Source organism: Hyperolius riggenbachi, chromosome 5, assembly GCF_040937935.1.
Source record: "Hyperolius riggenbachi isolate aHypRig1 chromosome 5, aHypRig1.pri, whole genome shotgun sequence".
NCBI lineage: Eukaryota > Metazoa > Chordata > Amphibia > Anura > Hyperoliidae > Hyperolius > Hyperolius riggenbachi.
Genome location: NC_090650.1, coordinates 184,692,562 through 184,711,954, shown reverse-complemented (window position 1 = coordinate 184,711,954; position 19,393 = coordinate 184,692,562). Strand labels below are relative to the sequence as shown.

The 19,393-nt window shown below is 45.7% G+C and overlaps 1 protein-coding gene across 5 annotated transcripts in view; it reads left to right on the top strand.

Moving 5' to 3' along the window:
- Positions 1–19,393, top strand: part of SLC12A7 (solute carrier family 12 member 7) — a 715,067-nt gene that overhangs the window by 436,813 nt on the left and 258,861 nt on the right. For all 5 annotated transcript variants that reach the window (XM_068236473.1, XM_068236472.1, XM_068236469.1 and 2 more), the window contains one exon: positions 7,809–7,907. In XM_068236473.1, the coding sequence (XP_068092574.1) occupies positions 7,809–7,907 (99 nt within the window). The remainder of the gene's footprint in view (positions 1–7,808; positions 7,908–19,393) is intronic.

The following is a 19,393-nucleotide window of genomic DNA, read 5'->3' as shown; positions in this document are numbered from 1 at the left end:
TGTTGGAAGAGGACTATTGACAATCTATAGACATGTTAGAAGAGGAAAAGAAAGGGGTTTTGTTTTTATGTGGGGTATGAAGAGATAAGGATCCTGTGAGACAATCAGAATCAGAAACTTTTATTTCGCCAAGCACGACTGGGTCGTGCCCGGAATTGGGCTTGGCACTTACAGGGTACTGATACACGGTACACAGTAGTTACAGATAGAGGACATGCAGTAGTAACAGAACATTATACAGAAAAACAGAGCATTAAAGAACATGTATGCAGAGGGAGACAATGGCATAAGTTACAATACAATAAAAAAAACAACCAAAAAAAGTACGCTTGAGCTATGTGCAAAGTGCCTCAGTGCGTCTTGGTATTTTGGGGTGGGGATAGGCATTTCCATGGCGAGAGTTCAGGAGGTTGACAGCAGAGGGAAAGAAACTGTTCTTATGTCTTGAGGTCCTGGTGTAGATGGATCGGAACCGGAGCTTCCGGCTCGAGGGGAGCTGATTAAAGAAGCGGTAGCCTGGGTGTGAGGGGTCGTTGGCGATCTTTAATGCTCTGGTGTTCAGCCTGGAGTGGTAGAGGAGGTCCAGAGTGGGAAGGGATCTTCCGATGATCCTCTCTGCAGATTTGATGACCCTCTGCAGTTTGAGCTTGTCGCTGGCGGAGGAGCTGGTGTACCAGACCAGGATGGAAGAGCATAGGACGGATTCGATCGTGGCGGAGTAGAAATTTGTCAGCAGTTTTTGGGCCATACCGAACTTTTTCAGTTGGCGGAGAAAGAAAAGTCTCTGTTGGGCTTTCCTCTGTGTTGAGGTCGTGTTGGTGTTCCACCTCAGGTCATTGGAGATAGTTGTGCCCAGTAGGCGGACACTGGGGACTCTTTCCACTTCCATGCCATCCATGTGGATTGGAGGCGGGGTAGAAGCGCTCCTCCTGAAATCAACAATCATCTCCACCGTTTTTGCTGTGTTTAGGACCAAACCGTTCTCTCTGCACCAGCTGCATATGCTTTCGACCTGGTGGCGGTACGCCTTCTCATCGTTTTTGGTGATGAGACCCACAATGGTCGTGTCATCGGCAAATTTGATTACTTTTACCGAGTCCGAAGTGGATTTGCAATTGTTCGTATACAGAGAGAACAGGAACGGCGACAGGACACAGCCTTGTGGGGCCCCTGTGTTGGTGATCCTAGGTTGTGAGGAGATGGTGCCTAACCTAACGACCTGGGACCTGTTGGTGAGGAAGTCCGTGATCCACAGGCGTAGGGTGGGGTGGACTCCTAGCGCAGCGAGATTGTCCTGAAGTATTTTAGGGCTGATAGTATTGAATGCTGAGCTGAAGTCCAGTAGGAGGATCCTGGCGTAGGAGTCCGGTCTATCCAGGTGATCATAGACGTGCTCCAAGCAGATGTTGATGGCGTCATTTGTGGACCTGTTCGCTCTGTACGCGAACTGGTGCGGGTCCAGCAGTCCCTCAGTAGAGTGCTTAAGGAGAGGTAGCACCATGCTTTCAAAAGCTTTCATGATCACGGATGTAAGTGCCACGGGCCTGAAGTTGTTGAGGTCGAGGATGCCCTGCTTTTTGGGGACCGGGATAATGGCAGACCTCTTAAAGCACGCAGGAACTTTGCCTTCCTGGAGGGACCTCGTGAAGATGGAAGAGAGGGTGGGAGCGAGCTGGCGAGCACAGGTTTTCAGGCAGGCTGGCGACACACCGTCCGGACCTGAGGCTTTCCTAGCATTTAGCCTTAGCAAGTGTTTCAGTACATCCTCCTCCCTCACTGATGGTGGGGGTGAGTAAGGGCCTAGGGCTACCGTGGCAGATTGTGCAGGTGGCTGTGGGAGTCCTGCAGGTGCTGGCTGACTCTCGAATCTGCAGTAGAAGTCACTGAGACTCTCGGCAAGCTCAGAGCTCGGTGTGGCGTGCTGAGGGGGGGGCTTGTAGTTGGTGGCAGCCTTCAGTCCCTTCCACACGGCTCGTGAGTCGTTTGAGGAGAGGTTCTGTTCCAGCTTTTCCGCGTAGCCCCTCTTAGCGGACCTCAGTTCTCTGTTTAGGTCGTTTCTTGCCTTCTTGTATTCCACCTGGTTGCCGGACTTATGTGCGGCTTCTTTGCTACGACGTAGTTGTCGTAGTCTTTTTGAGAACCACGGTTTATCATTTGGATACAGTTTGAAGGTTTTTGTTGGGATACAGGAGTCCTCACAGAAGCTAATGTACGAGGATACATTGTCTGCCCACTCGTCCAGGTTAGGCGATTCCAGAGCCTTCCAGTCTGTGCAGTCAAGGCAGGCCTGAAGTTGAAGTTTAGCCTCACTTGACCACACTTTGGAGGACTTAGTGACAGGTTTTGAGGTTTCCAGGCGCCTTTTATAAGTAGGTACCAGGTGGATGATGCAGTGGTCAGATGAGCCTAGGGCTGCCCACGGTGTCGCTTTGTATGCATCCTTCAGGGCCGTGTAGCAATGGTCGAGGGTGTTGGCACTCCTGGTGGGGCAGGTGATGTGCTGATGGAAGCGGGGCAGCTCTTTGCGGAGGTTTGCCTTGTTAAAATCCCCCAAGATAATGAACAGCGAGTCCGGGAGGGCCGTCTCCCACTGCATGATGGTATCACTGAGATCACGCAGGGCAGCATTTACCTCTGCATCAGGAGGGATATACACACCCACGAGGACGTAGGAGGAGAACTCCCTGGGCGAGTAGGTTGGCCTGCAATTGATGAGGAGGAGTTCAAGTTCTGGTGTACATTTCTTGGCCAGTACAGAGGTGTTTGAGCACCAGGCGGAGCTGACGTAGAAGCAGATGCCACCCCCTTTCTTCTTCCCAGAGAGGGTGCTGTCCCGATCTGCTCGGATGAGGCTGAAACCTGGGAGCTGGAGGGCACTCTCAGGGATGTCGTCGTGGAGCCACGTTTCAGTAAAGCAAAAGACTGGGGTGTTGTTACCGAGTTCCCTCTTGTCGCTGAGGAGTCTCAGCTCATCTAGCTTGTTGGGGAGGGAGCGGACGTTAGCGAGGAGGACCGCAGGGATGGCTGACCGCAGGCCCCTCCTCTTCAGCCTCGCCCGGACGCCTGAACGACAGCCCCTGCGGCGCTGGCTAAAGGGAGGCCAGGGCGCAGAAGCAGTGATTTCCTGGACGTGGCTCCCAACAGAGTTGTACAAGAGCCCATCCTCCGGGTGTGCGGCTGTGATATGTTCCCATTTCAGGAGCTGAGCTCTGGAGTAGGTAGTACGAGGGGGGAGGGGTAGCATATGGGGCATGGATGGTAAGCAAAACTTGTGCAGGCGAGTGCGATAACTGACTATCAGCAGTGTGACACAGATGTAAGAGGCGAGTGCAATAACAGTCTATCAGCAGTTGACACAGATGTAAGAGGCGAGTGCAATAACAGTCTATCAGCAGTGTGACACAGATGTAAGAGGCATGTGCAATAACAGTCCATCAGTGGTGTGACACAGATGTAAGGGGCATGTGCAATAACAGTCCATCAGCAGTGTGACACCGATGTAAGGGGCATGTGCAATAACAGTCCATCAGCAGCGTGACACAGATGTAAGAGGCATGTGCAATAACAGTCCATCCGCAGTGCGACACAGATGTAAGGGGCATGTGCAACAGACCATCAGCAGTGTGACACAGATGTAAGGGGCATGTGCAGTAACAGTCCATCCACAGTGCGACACAGATGTAAGGGGCATGTGCAAATAACAGTCCATCAGCAGTGTGACACAGATGTAAGGGGCATGTGCAATAACAGTCCATCCGCAGTGCGACACAGATGTAAGGGGCATGTGCAATTAACAGTCCATCAGCAGTGTGACACAGATGTAAGGGGCATGTGCAATAGCAGTCCATCAGCAGTGTGACACAGATGTAAGGGGCATGTGCAATAACAGTCCATCCGCAGTGACACAGATGTAAGGGGCATGTGTGGTAACAGTCCATCAGCAGTGCGACCCAGATGTACGAGGAGAGTGCAATAACGGTCCTTCAGCAGCAGTGTGACACAGACGTAAGGGGCGAGTGCAATAACAGTCCATCCGCAGTGTGACACAGATGTAAGGGGCATGTGCAATAACAGTCCATCCGCCGTGCGACGCAGATGTGGAGGCGAGTGCAATAACAGTCTATTGGCAGCAGTGTGACCCAGATGTAGGAGGCATGTACAACAACAGCCCAACCGCAGAGTGCCCCGGGTGCAAAGGAATGTGCACTAGATAACATCAGATAACATCAGTGGGACACCATCGCACGCACCTAAAAACAACCAACAGCCCCTTTCAGCAGTGCAGCACAATCCATAAACTGGCAGCAGTGCACCTTAGATGCCCACAGCAGTGCAAAAGGCAGTGATAGGTGCACTCAGCTGATCCCAGTGCTGATCCGGCCCCAGTACCCAGCAGTTCCAACAGAGGCCCCCGGAATGTGTGGCGGGGCCCAGAACCAGAAGTCTCACCTGGTGGCAGGAGTCTTGGTGCAGTGGAAAGTCGGATCCGCTGTGAGAGGTAGCCTCCTGAGATGTTGTTTCGGCTACCTTGGAAGTGCAGGAGGCGGTGGGCCGCAAGTACAGCCAGATGTCGGCTGAGGAGCGGTCTGGGCTAGAGCACTGCGTCCGGGCTGGAGGTACGTGGCCAGCTGCGGAGGGGCATCCGTGGAGCTGCAGACCGGGTTGCTCCACGTGGGTGGCCTCCTCACGTTCTTGGTGCCGGTGCGGGTGAGCTTGAGCTGGTGCCCGGCCGTGGATGGTCAGCGCCAGCAGATGTGTTGGTGGTGGTGCCTGTGTTGGTGGAGGAGCAAGTGGACAGCACGTGGGCAGCAGCTGCTCTGGGGTTGCGTAGACCGCGCAGCTGACCTGAGCTGCCTCGAGCGGAGTGTGATGGCCGAGCGGAGTGTGATGGACGGCAGCCGGGGGGAATATCCAGGAGGCCGTGGCCGGACAGGGCTGCTGGCGCTAGCGTCAGACTTGCCGGGGAGGTCTCTCTGCGCAGCGGGGAGATCCGTTCCCTATACGCTAGCTGCGTGGGTGGCCTGGCAGGGCCCGAGTCGCCGGCGAGAGTGGATCCCGGACCGCTCTGTAGGAGGGCACTGGCGGCGTGAAGAAGTAGTCGGCTGCTGTAGGAGGTTCGGCGGTGTCTTGCCTGATGCTTGGCCGCTGCTGGGAGCCTGACGCCCGGGGGGGCTGTAGCGGGTGGCGATCTTGGTGGAGGTAGGTGGCTGGGCTACCTAGAAAAAAACTAAAAACTATCTAAAACTAACTACTACTACTAACTACATACTAGAAAACAAAAGAAAACTGGCTAAGGGAAGCGAAATGAAGCAAAGCAAAGCAAAGTAAAGTATCAAAGTATCAAGTAGCAAAGTATCAAAGTATCAAAGAGCTGGGAGCTCATGTGTGCCGTGGCAGCTAGTTCAGCGCCATATTGATAAAAACTAGTAGAGGGTGAAACCACAAATATAGGGCACTTAAAATAATGAAGAAAAGCATTTGAGTCCTTGTCATCTAGCCAACCAGACCAGGTCACTATATACATTGAAATAGTGTCTTTATCCTACCGTTGTCTATCTGCATGATCTCATTAATAGTCACAGCTCATTTACTAAATGTAGGGGGTGAAAAGGATCGCCAAAGCTTTGCAATTGTAGTTCTGGCTGCAGTCAAGAAATGTCTTAAAAGATCTATCGTTGCTTTAGAATCTGATCCGTGTACCATTAGCATGAGGGTACTCTCGGAAGACATGGCATGATCAGAAAGAGTAATTTGCTGGTATGATTCAAAGATTTTACTGCAGAATTGTTTGGTTAAAGGGCTGTCCCATTCATTATGGAGGGGAGAACCCTCAGCTTTTTTGACAGTGCTGACCTGTATTTGTTGCATTTTTGGAACATTCTGTGTAATTCTGCCAAGTATCTGTAGCACATGACCAGAAATATATAATTTCTGTCCTGTAAATGTTGCATTTTTGCTAAAGCGTGTCATAATGTGAAATATGTATTCCAGCCCTCCAGAGGTCCCATCCCAGTAGGTTACACATTTCTGTAATCCACTGTATGTGCTCTCTCTCCGCAGCACATAAATCCTAGATTCTATTTTTTTTTAGAGGAGGGTGGTGGATAGAGTTTTGAGGAGGGATTAAAGTTTTTGCAATTCGGTTATTCTATCAAAATTCCCTTTTCCTTTGCTAGGTCGCAGAAAACTGTAAAGTAGATGACCTGGTAGCCAGTTACGACCTTCCAAGTGCATGTTCTTGTTGGTAATTAAGATATGGTCTTTAAGGCAGAGCCACCTTGTTCTTTGTAAATCTAGAATGTTATTCGTTTAATGCAGGGAGAAAACCTAGAGTTATCAAGGATTGGTGTAAAGGCACCTGAAGTGGAAGAAATGCCTATTTTCTTATTGATTCTGTCCTAAGAGATCTGTACTTGGTTAACTAAATATGGAAGATCATTTTATTAGGTCATGAGGCTGAAGGGACCCAGGGTAGGGAGCCAAGACTTGTGAGGGGGAAATAGTGAATCCTCTATGTAAGATTCAGCATAGAAACCTCAGTATGCTATTCTACTATGAATTTGTGCTTCCTAATTTGATTACTCCCAAATGATGCAATACATTTCACGGGTCTATGGCCAGCTTCATCGGGCAAATTATAGCAGGAGCAAGACTTAAAGTCCATTGGTAATCTCCAGAGGCGCTCTGGCAATTACCAATGGACTTTAAGTATTGCTCCTGCTACAATCTGCCTGATGAAGCGAGCCACACACCCGCTATGTATTACTCACAGAGGGGGGAAGACGGCCATCAGCCTGATGACGCGAGCCATACACCCATGAAATGCACTGCATCATTTGGGAGTAATCAAATAAAACCTTTTTTTGCAATTACTCTAAACTGACCCCCCTCCTCCCCCACATACACACACAATTTTACTGTTTTAAATAATTTTCTAACAAATGTGGCTGGTACCTCATCCTTGAGGCCATTTGCTTATATTAGATCTCTGTTGTTAAATAGGTTTATTACTATCAATGATGATGACTAACTCTACCCCTCTGAACCCCCATCAAGTGACAAGCTAGGAATTATTTCACATAACGTGAAGGGCCTCAACGCACCAAGCAAGAGGCAGCAGGCCTCAGATGAATACCATAGGCTTAAAGGAGTCTCCCTCAGTGGGGAAATCACAAGCGAAAATAGCATCCTGTATGTTGAGGTCTGTTTTCTCACTCCTGTGCCGTATTCTTTCTCTTTGTCTTTTCTCTTTATCTATACTTTCACATTTACCCTTTTGTTCCTTTCTTCTTTCCTTTTTTCTCTCCTTCTCATGGTGCAGGGGAGGAAGAGGGGATTAACAACAATATTATGCAGCAGATATTATATTTTGCATACCGAGATCAACCATGCATTAAATGTATACTGAGGTATGGGCTAGTTATATTATGTCCACATAGGAAATGCATAAGTGTTCACATACTATGTTCAGTCTTATTGCATTGTGACTTGTCAAGATTCATGTATGTAAATTTATTTGCATTACACTGGCTTTTATACCAATAGGTTGCTGACTGTATATATATATATATATATATATATATTCATGTTTTCTATAATAAATGTGATTAGTGGGGGAAAAAAAAGAAACAAGATATGCAGCTAGGTTGATATAAGTTGGATTCACGCATTCCCGTTTCCATAAATTCTATAGACTTATGAGACATCAGCGAAAGATAAATATAGAATAAAAACTGTGTAAATGGCATTATAAAATATCCAAGTACATCATGTATTTATGACTTTTTCTTGATTTTCATTTGTTTTAGGTTTTTTTTGATGTGTTACATGTTTGTTAATTTGGCTTGTGCTTTACAAACATTGCTACGAACTCCAAACTGGAGACCCCGGTTTAAGTATTACCACTGGTAAGACTATTTGTTTTATATAGAGTATTTCTTTGAAATATTTTTTGCAATTGTCATTAATATGTTTTGTATTATTTCTGTTATTTTGACAAGGTCATTGAGTGATTGGTACAGCAGTATGAAATGCTCTAATGCCCTAAACAATATAAATGATTTAATATGCAATATTATAATAGCACACATACTGTATATACTTTAGTATAGGCTGACCCCCCAATTTTTACTTTAAAAAAAAGAATTGGAAAAAATTATTGATGCAAAAATAAGCCGAGCATAGGAAATGCAAAAGAGGTGCAAGTGGAATTTCTCTGTGTGTAAATTCTCATGCAGATGGTGATTCTGGCAGGCCTTGACCTCAAGATGTGAGACTAGCTCAACAGGGTGAGAGTGCTAGCCATTTAGCCACTATGTTAGCCCTACCACTGACTTTAGCTATTCATCTGACTGTATTGCTACCCACACATCCAAACTTTGTTTGTAGATGCTTTTTTATTTTCTCCTCCCACCATCTGCCATGTACATTGTGCTGCAGGCAGGTTTGGCAGCCAAGTTCCCCCCTGAGCAAAATTGTTGCAGGTTTTGAGGTGTCCTCTGTCTCGCCAACGTGTTTCTGTCCCGATAAGTAGAGCCGCCTAGGCTTTCTTTATTTACCAGAACTCCTCCGCAGCTGCCACCAGGACTCCTACTAGCTTTTGAGGTGACCTCTGCGTCTTAGTTTACCGGTCTGCTGCCGGGACTTCTGTGGAGGAGTCCCGGTGGCAGCTACGAGGAGTCCTGCTAAATAAAGGAATCTCGCGTGGCTCTGCTTGTTGTGACAGGGACACTTGGGTGAGTTCAGAGAACACAGCAAAAGGAGTCACACATTTTGCTCTTGGGGGGGGGAGTAACTCTGCCACAGGTGCCTGCAGCACCATGTACATGGCGGGGAAGGAAGGGGGGGGCAGACGGCCTTCAGCAAGTTGCTTTTTTGTCCATATTGTGGTCTGGGGGGGGGGAGCACTCTTGACTCGAGTATAGGCCAGGACCTTCACATTTGGACCACCTTCTTGGCCTCATAAACTCAGCTTATACTTGAGTGTATACAGTAGATAACGTAAGTCCTTATGCAAAAAAATTGCAGTATTCTTGATGTGGAAACAGTATGGTGTGGATATGTGTGTGTATATACAGGATCTTCTAAAAAAAATTTGCATATTGTGATAAAGTTCATTATTTTCTGTAATGTACTGATAAACATTAGACTTTCATATATTTTAGATTCAAATACACACAACTGAAGTAGTTCAAGCCTTTTATTGTTTTAATATTGATGATTTTTGCATACAGCTCATGAAAACCCAAATTTCCTATCTCAAAAAATTAGCATATTTCATCCGACCAATAAAAAAAAGTCTTTTTAAAACAAAAAAAGTCAACCTTCAAATAATTATGTTCAGTTATGCACTCAATACTTGGTCAGGAATCCTTTTGCAGAAATGACTGCTTCAATGCAGCGTGGCATGGAGGCAATCAGCCTGTAACACTGCTCAGGTGTTATGGAGGCCCAGGATGCTTCGATAGCGGCCTTAAGCTCATCCAGAGTGTTGGGTCTTGCGTCTCTCAACTTTCTCTTCACAATATCCCACAGATTCTCTATGGGGTTCAGGTCAGGAGAGTTGGCAGGCCAATTGAGCATAGAAATACCATGGTCAGTAAACCGTTTACCAGTGGTTTTGGCACTGTGAGCAGGTGCCAGGTCGTGCTGAAAAATGAAATCTTCATCTCCATAAAGCTTTTCAGCAGATGGAAGCATGAAGTGCTCCAAAATCTCCTGATAGCTAGCTGTATTGACCCTGCCCTTGATAAAACACAGTGGACCAACACCAGCAGCTGACATGGCACCCCAGACCATCACTGACTGTGGGTACTTGACACTAGACTTCAGGCATTTTGGCTTTTCCCTCTCCCCAGTCTTCCTCCAGACTCTGGCACCTTGATTTCCGAATGACATGTAAAAGTTGCTTTAATCCGAAAAAAGTACTTTGGACCACTGAGCAACAGTCCAGTGCTGCTTCTCTGTAGCCCAGGTCAGGCGCTTCTGCCGCTGTTTCTGGTTCAAAAGTGGGTTCATGCTTCCATCTGTTGAAAAGCTTTATGGAGATGATTTCATTTTTCAGCACGACCTGGCACCTGCTCACAGTGCCAAAACCACTGGTAAATGGTTTACTGACCATGGTATTACTGTGCTTAATTGGCCTGCCAACTCTCCTGACCTGAACCCCATAGAGAATCTGTTGGATATTGTGAAGAGAAAGTTGAGAGACGCAAGACCCAACACTCTGGATGAGCTTAAGGCCGCTATTGAAGCATCCTGCGCCTCCATAACACCTGAGCAGTGCCACAGGCTGATTGCCTCCATGCCACACCACATTGAAGCAGTCATTTCTGCAAAAGGATTCCCGACCAAGTATTGAGTGCATAACTGAACATAATTATTTGAAGGTTGACTTTTTTTGTTTTAAAACACTTTTCTTTTATTGGTCGGATGAAATATGCTAATTTTTTGAGATAGGAAATTTGGGTTTTCATGAGCTGTACGCCAAAATCATCAATAAGAAAAACAATAAAAGGCTTGAACTACTTCAGTTGTATGTAATGAATCTAAAATATATGAAAGTCTAATGTTTATCAGTACATTACAGAAAATAATGAACTTTATCACAATATGCAAATTTTTTGAGAAGATCCTGTGTGTGTGTGTATATATATATATATATATATATATATATATATATATATATATATATATATATATATATATATATATATATATATATGTATATGTATATGTATATGTATATATATATATATATATATATATATATGTATATATATATATATATGTGTGTATATATATATATATATATATATATATATATGTATATATATATATATATGTGTGTATATATATATATATATATATATGTGTGTATATATGTGTATATATATATATATATATATATAATCCACAGTTTGACTCTAGGCAGATAGTGTAAACAAATAGATCTAAACACAATAATACTAGTAATTTGTCAATACTGCAACATTTCCAACAGCAAGATTTTTAGAATCTTCAGTCAGTGCCACAGTGGCAATTATATGCATATGGAGGATATTGGCAGCGCTTCCAAATGCAGGCTGCAACCAAATTGACCAACTGCATAGATGTTCAGAGCCCAAAACACGGGCAGATTACACAACGTGCATTAAAAACTGATGCAGCAAATGGAGGACATTAGCTTCCAGAAACAGTTTACGTGCAGATTGTTCAGTACTAGACTCTTCCACGACGTTGCCGTGCCCTCACGGAAGAGACATAACCATTAACTAACAATTAAAACATAGTGGGTACCTGGGGCTGCTAGCCACAAATGGTCTACATATTTTCTAAAGGACAGCAAAAAATTGGCAGTGCTCATAACCAGGCTGCGACTGAAATGATACCAACAGAGGTGTGCAGCGCCCCCCAGGTTCCCACTATGCCTTAATTGTTAGTTAATGATTAGGTCTATTCCGTGAGGGCACATCCATGTCGTGGTAGTGTCTAGTACTGAACACTCTGCACACAAACTGTTTCTGGAAGCTAACGTCCTCCATTTGCTGCATCTATTTTGAATACAAGTTGTGTAATCTGCCAGTGTTTTGGGCTCTGCACATCTATGCAGCTGGTCAATTCGGTTGCAGACTGCATTTGGATGGGCTGCCAACATGCTCCTGTTGTACAAAAATGTAAGTCTACTTGTGGCTAGCTGCATCCATGTGTATCAGTTTGCATTCATTTCATTTAGATTAGGGTTTATTGCATAATTTGCATCTGATTCGTATTCAAGCTGTGTAGAAGTCCCTGGGGGCACTGCACACCTCTGTTGGTTTCATTTCAGTTGCAGCCTGGTTATGAACGCTGCCAATTTTTTGCTGAACTATATGCATATAATAATATTAAACAGATAACGTGCAAACAATTTGTTGAATTTAAACACTATATACTGAGTATTAAAAACATAAAAAATAAACTACTCAAGTGGAAAAATATAGTCATAGTCTAAAAAAAAGGTGGGGCCCAGTTGTTGTATACACTTCTAATATTTGCAGAAAGCATGCATTCAATTATAGGTGAAAGGAAATAATATCTTCGCTATTGGGAGTTCAAGGTTAATGTCCTAACTCAGTACCCTTGTCTTGGAATAAATTGTAAGGCCCCTTTCACACTGTGGAAGTGCATTGTAGCGATTTACCGCACTGCTACCACAGGACAATGAAAGTCTGTGGTTGCTTTTATTGGCGCGGTGCGCTGGAAGTGCTTGATCTGACGCAGTTCTAAAACTACGTTACCGCGCGTTTTTGCGTCGACCTGAAAGTCATGTAAGTCTATGGAGTCGCAGGGTTTTTAAAAATGTTGGCGGCGGTGGTGCGACAATGTTATGATGTGCATGCGCAGAAGTGTATTTTTACAATACACTTCCATGCACATCCGCATACCCAAAAAAAGAAGTGGCGCACGCTTGCGGTCGCTTCCTATTTGGCCACATGCCAGAAGGAGAATGCCACATAGTAACGCGGTATTCCCTGACTGCCTGTTTTTGGCGGTGCGGAGAGCTCAACGCAGTGCTCCCGCCAATTTACAGTGTGAAACCGGCCTAAATGAATCAGATCAATCTTATAAATCCATGCACTACACAGGCAGTAACACCAGCACTTCACAGGTAAGAGCAGATGTAAAAAAAAAAAAGCTGACTGGACATAAGCTGGATGTCACAGTATATAACTGCAGTTTGTTGCACTGGCAAATGCCATAGGGAATGCAGGAAGTTGTTTACCTCAGGGATCCATCATCAACACCAAAGAGAATTATCACACAGCTTCTCCTAACCACAAGAGATGATTAATGTTTTATCTCCTCTCTTCAGTATTTCCATCTTGTTACAATTTCTTTTCTTCTGAAATTCTGTCCTGTCAGGCTGTCACCATTTCTCCCTCTCTAGGAATCTTCTCTTCAGCTCCCAGGCTCCTCCTCCTTCCCTCACTGCACCTTTTTTTTCCAATCACAACGAAGACACATTGGGGGACATTTGTCAAGAGTGGTTGTTTTTTAGAAATCCGTGCAGAACTGTCTCAGATGTCTTAAGAAATGCCTAAATAGTGCAGTTTCCTTCTTAAATTGTTAGGAATAGGAGGAGTTAGAAAGGTTTCTCAGACATAGAGATGGCTCGAACCTCCGAACTTCTGCGAAAGTTTGCGAACTTTGTGATCCGCAATAGACATCAATGGGCAGGCGAACTTTCAAAACTACAAACACTAATTATGGCCACAAAAGTGATGGAAAATATATTTCAAGGGGTTTAACACCTGGAGGGGGGCATGGCGGAGTGGGATACACGCCAAAAGCCCCAGGGAAAAATTACGGATTTAACGCACAGCAGGGTGTTAAAAGCAGAAATCACATTGCATTGCTAAACTGGAGGCATGAAGTGCTTGAAAACATCTTGCTTGTGTGTATACATCAATCAGGTAGTGTAATTAGTGTTCTGCTTCACACTGACAGACCAAACTCAGCTGTTTGTGCAGTGATGGCCATGCTGGACTGGTGTGCACCATGGCGAGAGTGCCAGGCGATGGTAGTTTTCAAGCCCATATGGTCGGGCTGAGGTAGCTCAATGACAGAGCAACAGTGACTGTCCAGCTGATCGAATTTGGTCTGTCCACAATTAAGCAACAACCTTATTTTCTTGGGTGTGCCCCCTAACACACTCATATAGGTCATTGCTTCATTGTGATACGCCAGCCCCTTCACTGCAGCAAGGGTAACGATCATGAAGGGGAATTGACACTTGTACAGGCCTTTTGTTTTGTTGTTGCAGCCGCAGTGCAGCCAGAAAAATTGGGCAGGCATGTACACACACCAGAAAAATTATTATAGCGGCCGCTGCTAGCAGCGGCCTTAAAAATTCCGGAATCCACCTGGAGTTTCTGCACCCTGTTGGTGGTGGCGCAGAAAGGCAGTCAAGCGGCCTGCAGGCAGATATGCTGTGTGGGGACCAACTTAGTCTTGGGGCAGGCAGTCACACAGCGTGCAGGCAGAGATGCTGTGTGTGGGGACTGACTTAGTCTTCGGGCAGGCCTGACCTTTGCAGACCAGGCATCCGTGGTCAGATGGACTCTTGATCCAACGCTGTGTGCCAGATATGATACCACTTGCCTTTCAACATCACGGTACAGTTTGGGTATCGCCTTTTTTGAGAAATAATTGCGGCCTGGTATCTTCCACTGCGGTGTGTGGCTTTGCTTTTGTGTGCTGATTTTCCTCAGGTGGTCATCCCATTGCCGTTTGTGCTTTTTCATCTTGTACCTTTGTAAGGCAGTTGTCCCTACTCGGGTCTTGGTCTTTCCATGGCTCAATTTTCGGTGACAGAGAGTACAGATGGCATCGCTCTCATTCGAGGCAGACACACAAAAAATGTCCACACCGCTGAGCCCTGGGATGATGGCACTTTGGTGATGGCTGCCGACTGAGTGTTAAGTGGGGTGCCAGAATCAGAGCAGAAGGAGGAAGATATGTCATACTTCCGTGTGGAAGCTGAGGAAGATGGTGTTCTGTGTTAAATATGTCACGGGCCGCACGAAATCACGTCCGCTCAACCTCGAACAGACCTGCCGGGTGGCCTGCCACTGCCTGTTGTTTTGTCCATATTGGGGGGGGTGAAGTTAAAGGTATGCACTGACTTGACTAATACAGTGTGCAGTCACACAGATGCAGTGAACCGTATACACTGACTGCTGGTATACAATACAATGTGCAGTTACACAGATGCAGTGAAAGGTACTGACTGCTGGTATAATACAATGTGAAGTCGCACAGATGCAGTGAAAGGTATACATTTTCTGCTGTATAATGATAAGACGAAGATACTTGAAGTCCTATAACGAGAATCTGTTATGGAGGGCAAGTCTGCCATCCATTCAAGTGAAAGGTATGCACTGACTGGTATAATGCAATGTGCAGTCACACAGGTGCAGTGAAAAGGTATGCACTGTCTGCTGGTATATAAAACAGTGTGCTGTTACAGATACGCAGTGAAAGGTATGCAGTGACTGCTGGTGGTATAATGCAATGTGCAGTCACACAGGTGCAGTGAAATGGTATGCAGTGACTGGTATATAAAACAGCGTGTGGTCACACAGATGCAGTGAAAGGTATGCATTGACTGCTGGTATAACAATGTGCAGTCACACAGGTGCAGTGAAAAGGTATGCACTGTCTGCTTGTATATAAAACAGTGTGCTGTCACAGATACGCAGTGAAAGGTATGCAGTGACTGCTGGTGGTATAATGCAATGTGCAGTCACACAGGTGCAGTGAAATGGTATGCAGTGACTGGTATATAAAACAGCGTGTGGTCACACAGATGCAGTGAAAGGTATGCATTGACTGCTGGTATAACAATGTGCAGTCACACAGATGCAGTGAAAAGGTATGCAGTGACTGCTTGTATAACAATGTGCAGTCACACAGGTGCAGTGAAAGGTATGCAGTGACTGCTGGTATAACAATGGGCAGTCACACAGGTGCAGTAAAAATGGATGCACTGACTGCTGGTATATAAAACAGCGTGCGGTCACACAGATGTAGTGAAAGGTATGCAGTAACTGGCATTATAATACAATGTGCAGCAGTCACACAGGTGCAGTGAAAAGGTAGGCACTGAATGTGCTGGGCCTGACACAGTATATAGCAAGGGCCAGCTGCGACAGACAAGGCTGTATATGCAGTGTCAGTGGGCCACACACACACACACACACACACACACACACACACACACACACACACACACACACACACACACACACACACACACACACACACACACACACACACACACACACACACACACACACACACACACACACACACACACACACACAAAACCACATCACAAGAACATTAGCTCTCAAAAGAGCTGTTTTGGGGTGCTTTTCAGCAATAAATATCAGCAAGGAGCAAGCTAACAGACCTCCTAACTATCGTTTTCCCTATCTCTCCAATGTCTCTCCCTTCTCTCACTAATAGCAGCAGACAGAGTGAGAAAATGGCAGAGGCTGCTGCCTTTTATAGGGGGGGGGGGTGCAGGAGGGAGTGCTGCCTTATTGGCTGCCATGTGTCTGCTGACTGTTATGTAGAGGGTCAAAGTTTAGCCCAATGATGTAGTATAGGGGGCGGGTCAAACTCTCATAAAGTTTGCGGTTCGACGCGAACTAGTCTTGTTCGCGCGAACAAGTTCCCATTCCAACCGTTCGGGCCATCTCTACTCAGACAGTGCAGTGTGTGAGGGAAATTGCTGTTGCTGAGGTAACCAATACTTCTGCAATATTGCATCAATGCCCAGCACTGGAAGGGTTAAAGGACTTACGAGGCCAAATTATTAAAAAAAAAAGTTAAAAAAGTGAAGTACCTGCATCTCTTTAAAAGACACGGAGGACGCCATCCGCACCCTCCGTGTCATTCCGCCGGGTCCCCGCCGCTCAATAGACCCCCCGGCCTGTCACGATCGCAGGGCCCGGGTCGGGCTCTCCTGCCTCTGCCAATATGGCCACCGGAGCTGGCCACGGCTGCGCAGTCCGCACCTGCCGTGTGTGCGGCTGCGCAGCTCTAGGGCCAACCCCCCGATCCACGCTACAGTAGCGTGGATCGGGGTGTTGGCCCTAGAGCTGCGCAGGTGCGGACTGCGCAGCCGCGGCCAGCTCCGGCGGCCATATTGGCAGAGGCAGGAGAGCCCGACCCAGGCCCTGCGGTCGTGACAGGCCGGGGGGGTCTATTGAGCGGCGGGGACCCGGCGGAATGACACGGAGGGCGCGGATGGCGTCCTCCGTGTCTTTTAAAGAAATGCAGGTACTTCACTTTTTTAACTTTTTTTTTTTAATAATTTGGCCTCGTAAGTCCTTTAAGCACAGAACAGCTTCACAGGACACCTGGCAGCAGGGGGAGTAGCACTTCACAAATCATGAATAGCCAGCACTACAAATGCTGTGTAGAAGTGCTATTAACCCACTTCTGTCTATCTGGACGGATATATCCGTCCAGATAGACTACACAGCTGCTGCGGGGCCGTACGCGCTCCCGCCGCCATTCGCTGCCCCTGTGATAAATGAATAGGAATACAGATCCCATTCATTGATCTGCATTCCCCTAAGAAAAACCAACGGCTTTCTCCGGAAAGCCATGATTTTCCTGTGTCCCACGTCACCCCTTCTGTTCCTGCAAGCGAGAGCTCTCGCTTGCAGGATGGAAAATCCAAAACTCACTGTGGTCATCTTGTGGCCAAATAGTAAAACTACATCTACATATTTTTTTTTTTATATTTACTCAATAAATTTAATTTAAAATCCCTTGTTTACCTCCCGACTCCGAAAAACCCAAAATAAATTCTTAATTAAAAAAAAAAAAAAAAATTACAATTAAAAAAAAAAACATAGTTACCTAAGGGTCTGAACTTTTTTAATATGCAAGTCAAGCGAGTGTATTACTATATTTTTTTAAATTATAAGCTTGTAAATAGTGATGGATGCAAATTGAAAAAATGCACCTTTATTTCCAAATAAAATTTTTTTTTATTGCACGCAGCTAGCACTTTGCTAGCTGTGTGCATATTTCGATCGCCGCCGTTTCGCCGCTACCCGCCGCACCCTCCCCCCTCCAGACCCCTTGCGCAGCCTGGCCAATCAGTGCCAGGCAGCGCTGAGGGGTGGATCGGGATTCCCTCTGACGTCCTGACGTCGAGCAGGAAATCCCGTTCTGAACGGGATTTCATGCTTGCAGAGAGCGCCGGCGGCGATCGGTATAGGTATGGGGATGCTGCTTGTCAGCGGCTATCATGTAGCTAGCGCTAGGCTAGCTACATTAATTTAAAAAAAAAAATTTTTAAAGTGCTGCGCCGCCCCCTTGCCGACAGAATTGGAACGGCAAGGGGGTTAAAATGCATTTAGAAAAAAATAATTCTTAGCAAAATGTACCACCCAAAGAAAGCCAAATTGGCGGCGGAAAAAACAAGATATAGATACATTCATTGTGATAAATGGTGATAAAGTTATTGGCGAATGAGTGGGAGGTGAACGTTGCTCGGATGCATAAGGTGAAACAACACTGTAGGCTGAAGTGGTTAAGCACTTCTTAATCGGTGGCAGTTTAGGAATGGATTTGCACTCTTCTTAGCTGCAGTGCAGTTCTAGAAATTCACACTACACTGCCGCTATTAAGTAGAATATTGTCACCCAGAACAATTCACCCTGCTGGTTAGAACTGTTTAAGAAGAAAAAACTGTTGGTAATGCTTTGATAAATCTGGCCCATAGTTCACAGGTCTTTCTGTCCTGTTTCCTGGAATTCTAGGAATGTAGTCTTTACAGTAATTAAGCATCCTGTATAACAAATCTGTAGGTTACAGTAATTGTATTAAATAGGCTTACATGCAAGTCTGTAAGATTGGCAGACTCCACCCCCCCCCCTCCCCCATAAAAAAAGTTTTTTTTGTCATAGCAGGCTTTGTTCTGTCAATGCTTCTACTTTGAAAAAATCTCACAGTTCATAGGCTTGCTTGAGGTATTTCTTTTATCTCTCTATCTAAGCTGTATGTGAGCTTACTTTAGTGTCATCAGTAGAAACTCCAAATGTCAAATCCACTGGGAGGCGAGACTCTCAACCAAACATCAGAAAACAAGGTAAAAATCCTGTGGCATAATTTTTTGTGCTGTTATAAGCGTGGACTACTGTTGCCATGTTTACTCCAATAACTCTTCTTTCAATAAAGTCCCTAAAATGTTAAGCAAAGTCCTGTTAAAGCATTTAGGCCAGGCATCATCTTGTGGGTGATATGGAGTGGTTCGATCCTATTGCATCCCTCAGAGTGTTAGTAATTCCCTAATGAGCTTTACCTCAAAGTCTCACCCTTGATCTGCTTGAAATCTTTCAGGCAGTCAATAGTTCGCAAATAATTTTTCAACAAGCAATTTAGCTAGTGTAAGAGTGTTTGATTTTTTTATCACAAGTTGGGAATGCCTGGTATAATGGTCTGTTGCAACAACACATTCATGCTTATAAAAGCCATAGGTGGCAGGATAGTGTACTAGTTAAGGGCTCTGCCTCTGACACAGGAGACCAGGGTTCAAATCTTGAATCTATTCAGTAAGGAAACCTTGGACTCCCTAACACTGCTTTTGCCTATTGGCTTCAGCTCTGGAGCTTTGAGTCTGCCAGTAGAAAAGCACAATATAAATGTACTGTGTCTTCTCTTGTCTTAGCCTTTTGTATTGCGCCTGTTAAAGAACTCCTTCCAGGCCTTTTCTGCTAGCATCTACATGGAGGGTATAGAGTTTTTTGAGTCAGCATGAATAAGGCAGTGTTTTTTAAGTGCTTCCTCTCACTCAAAGGTCCAGTGATTTTTGATGCATTGTTTGGAC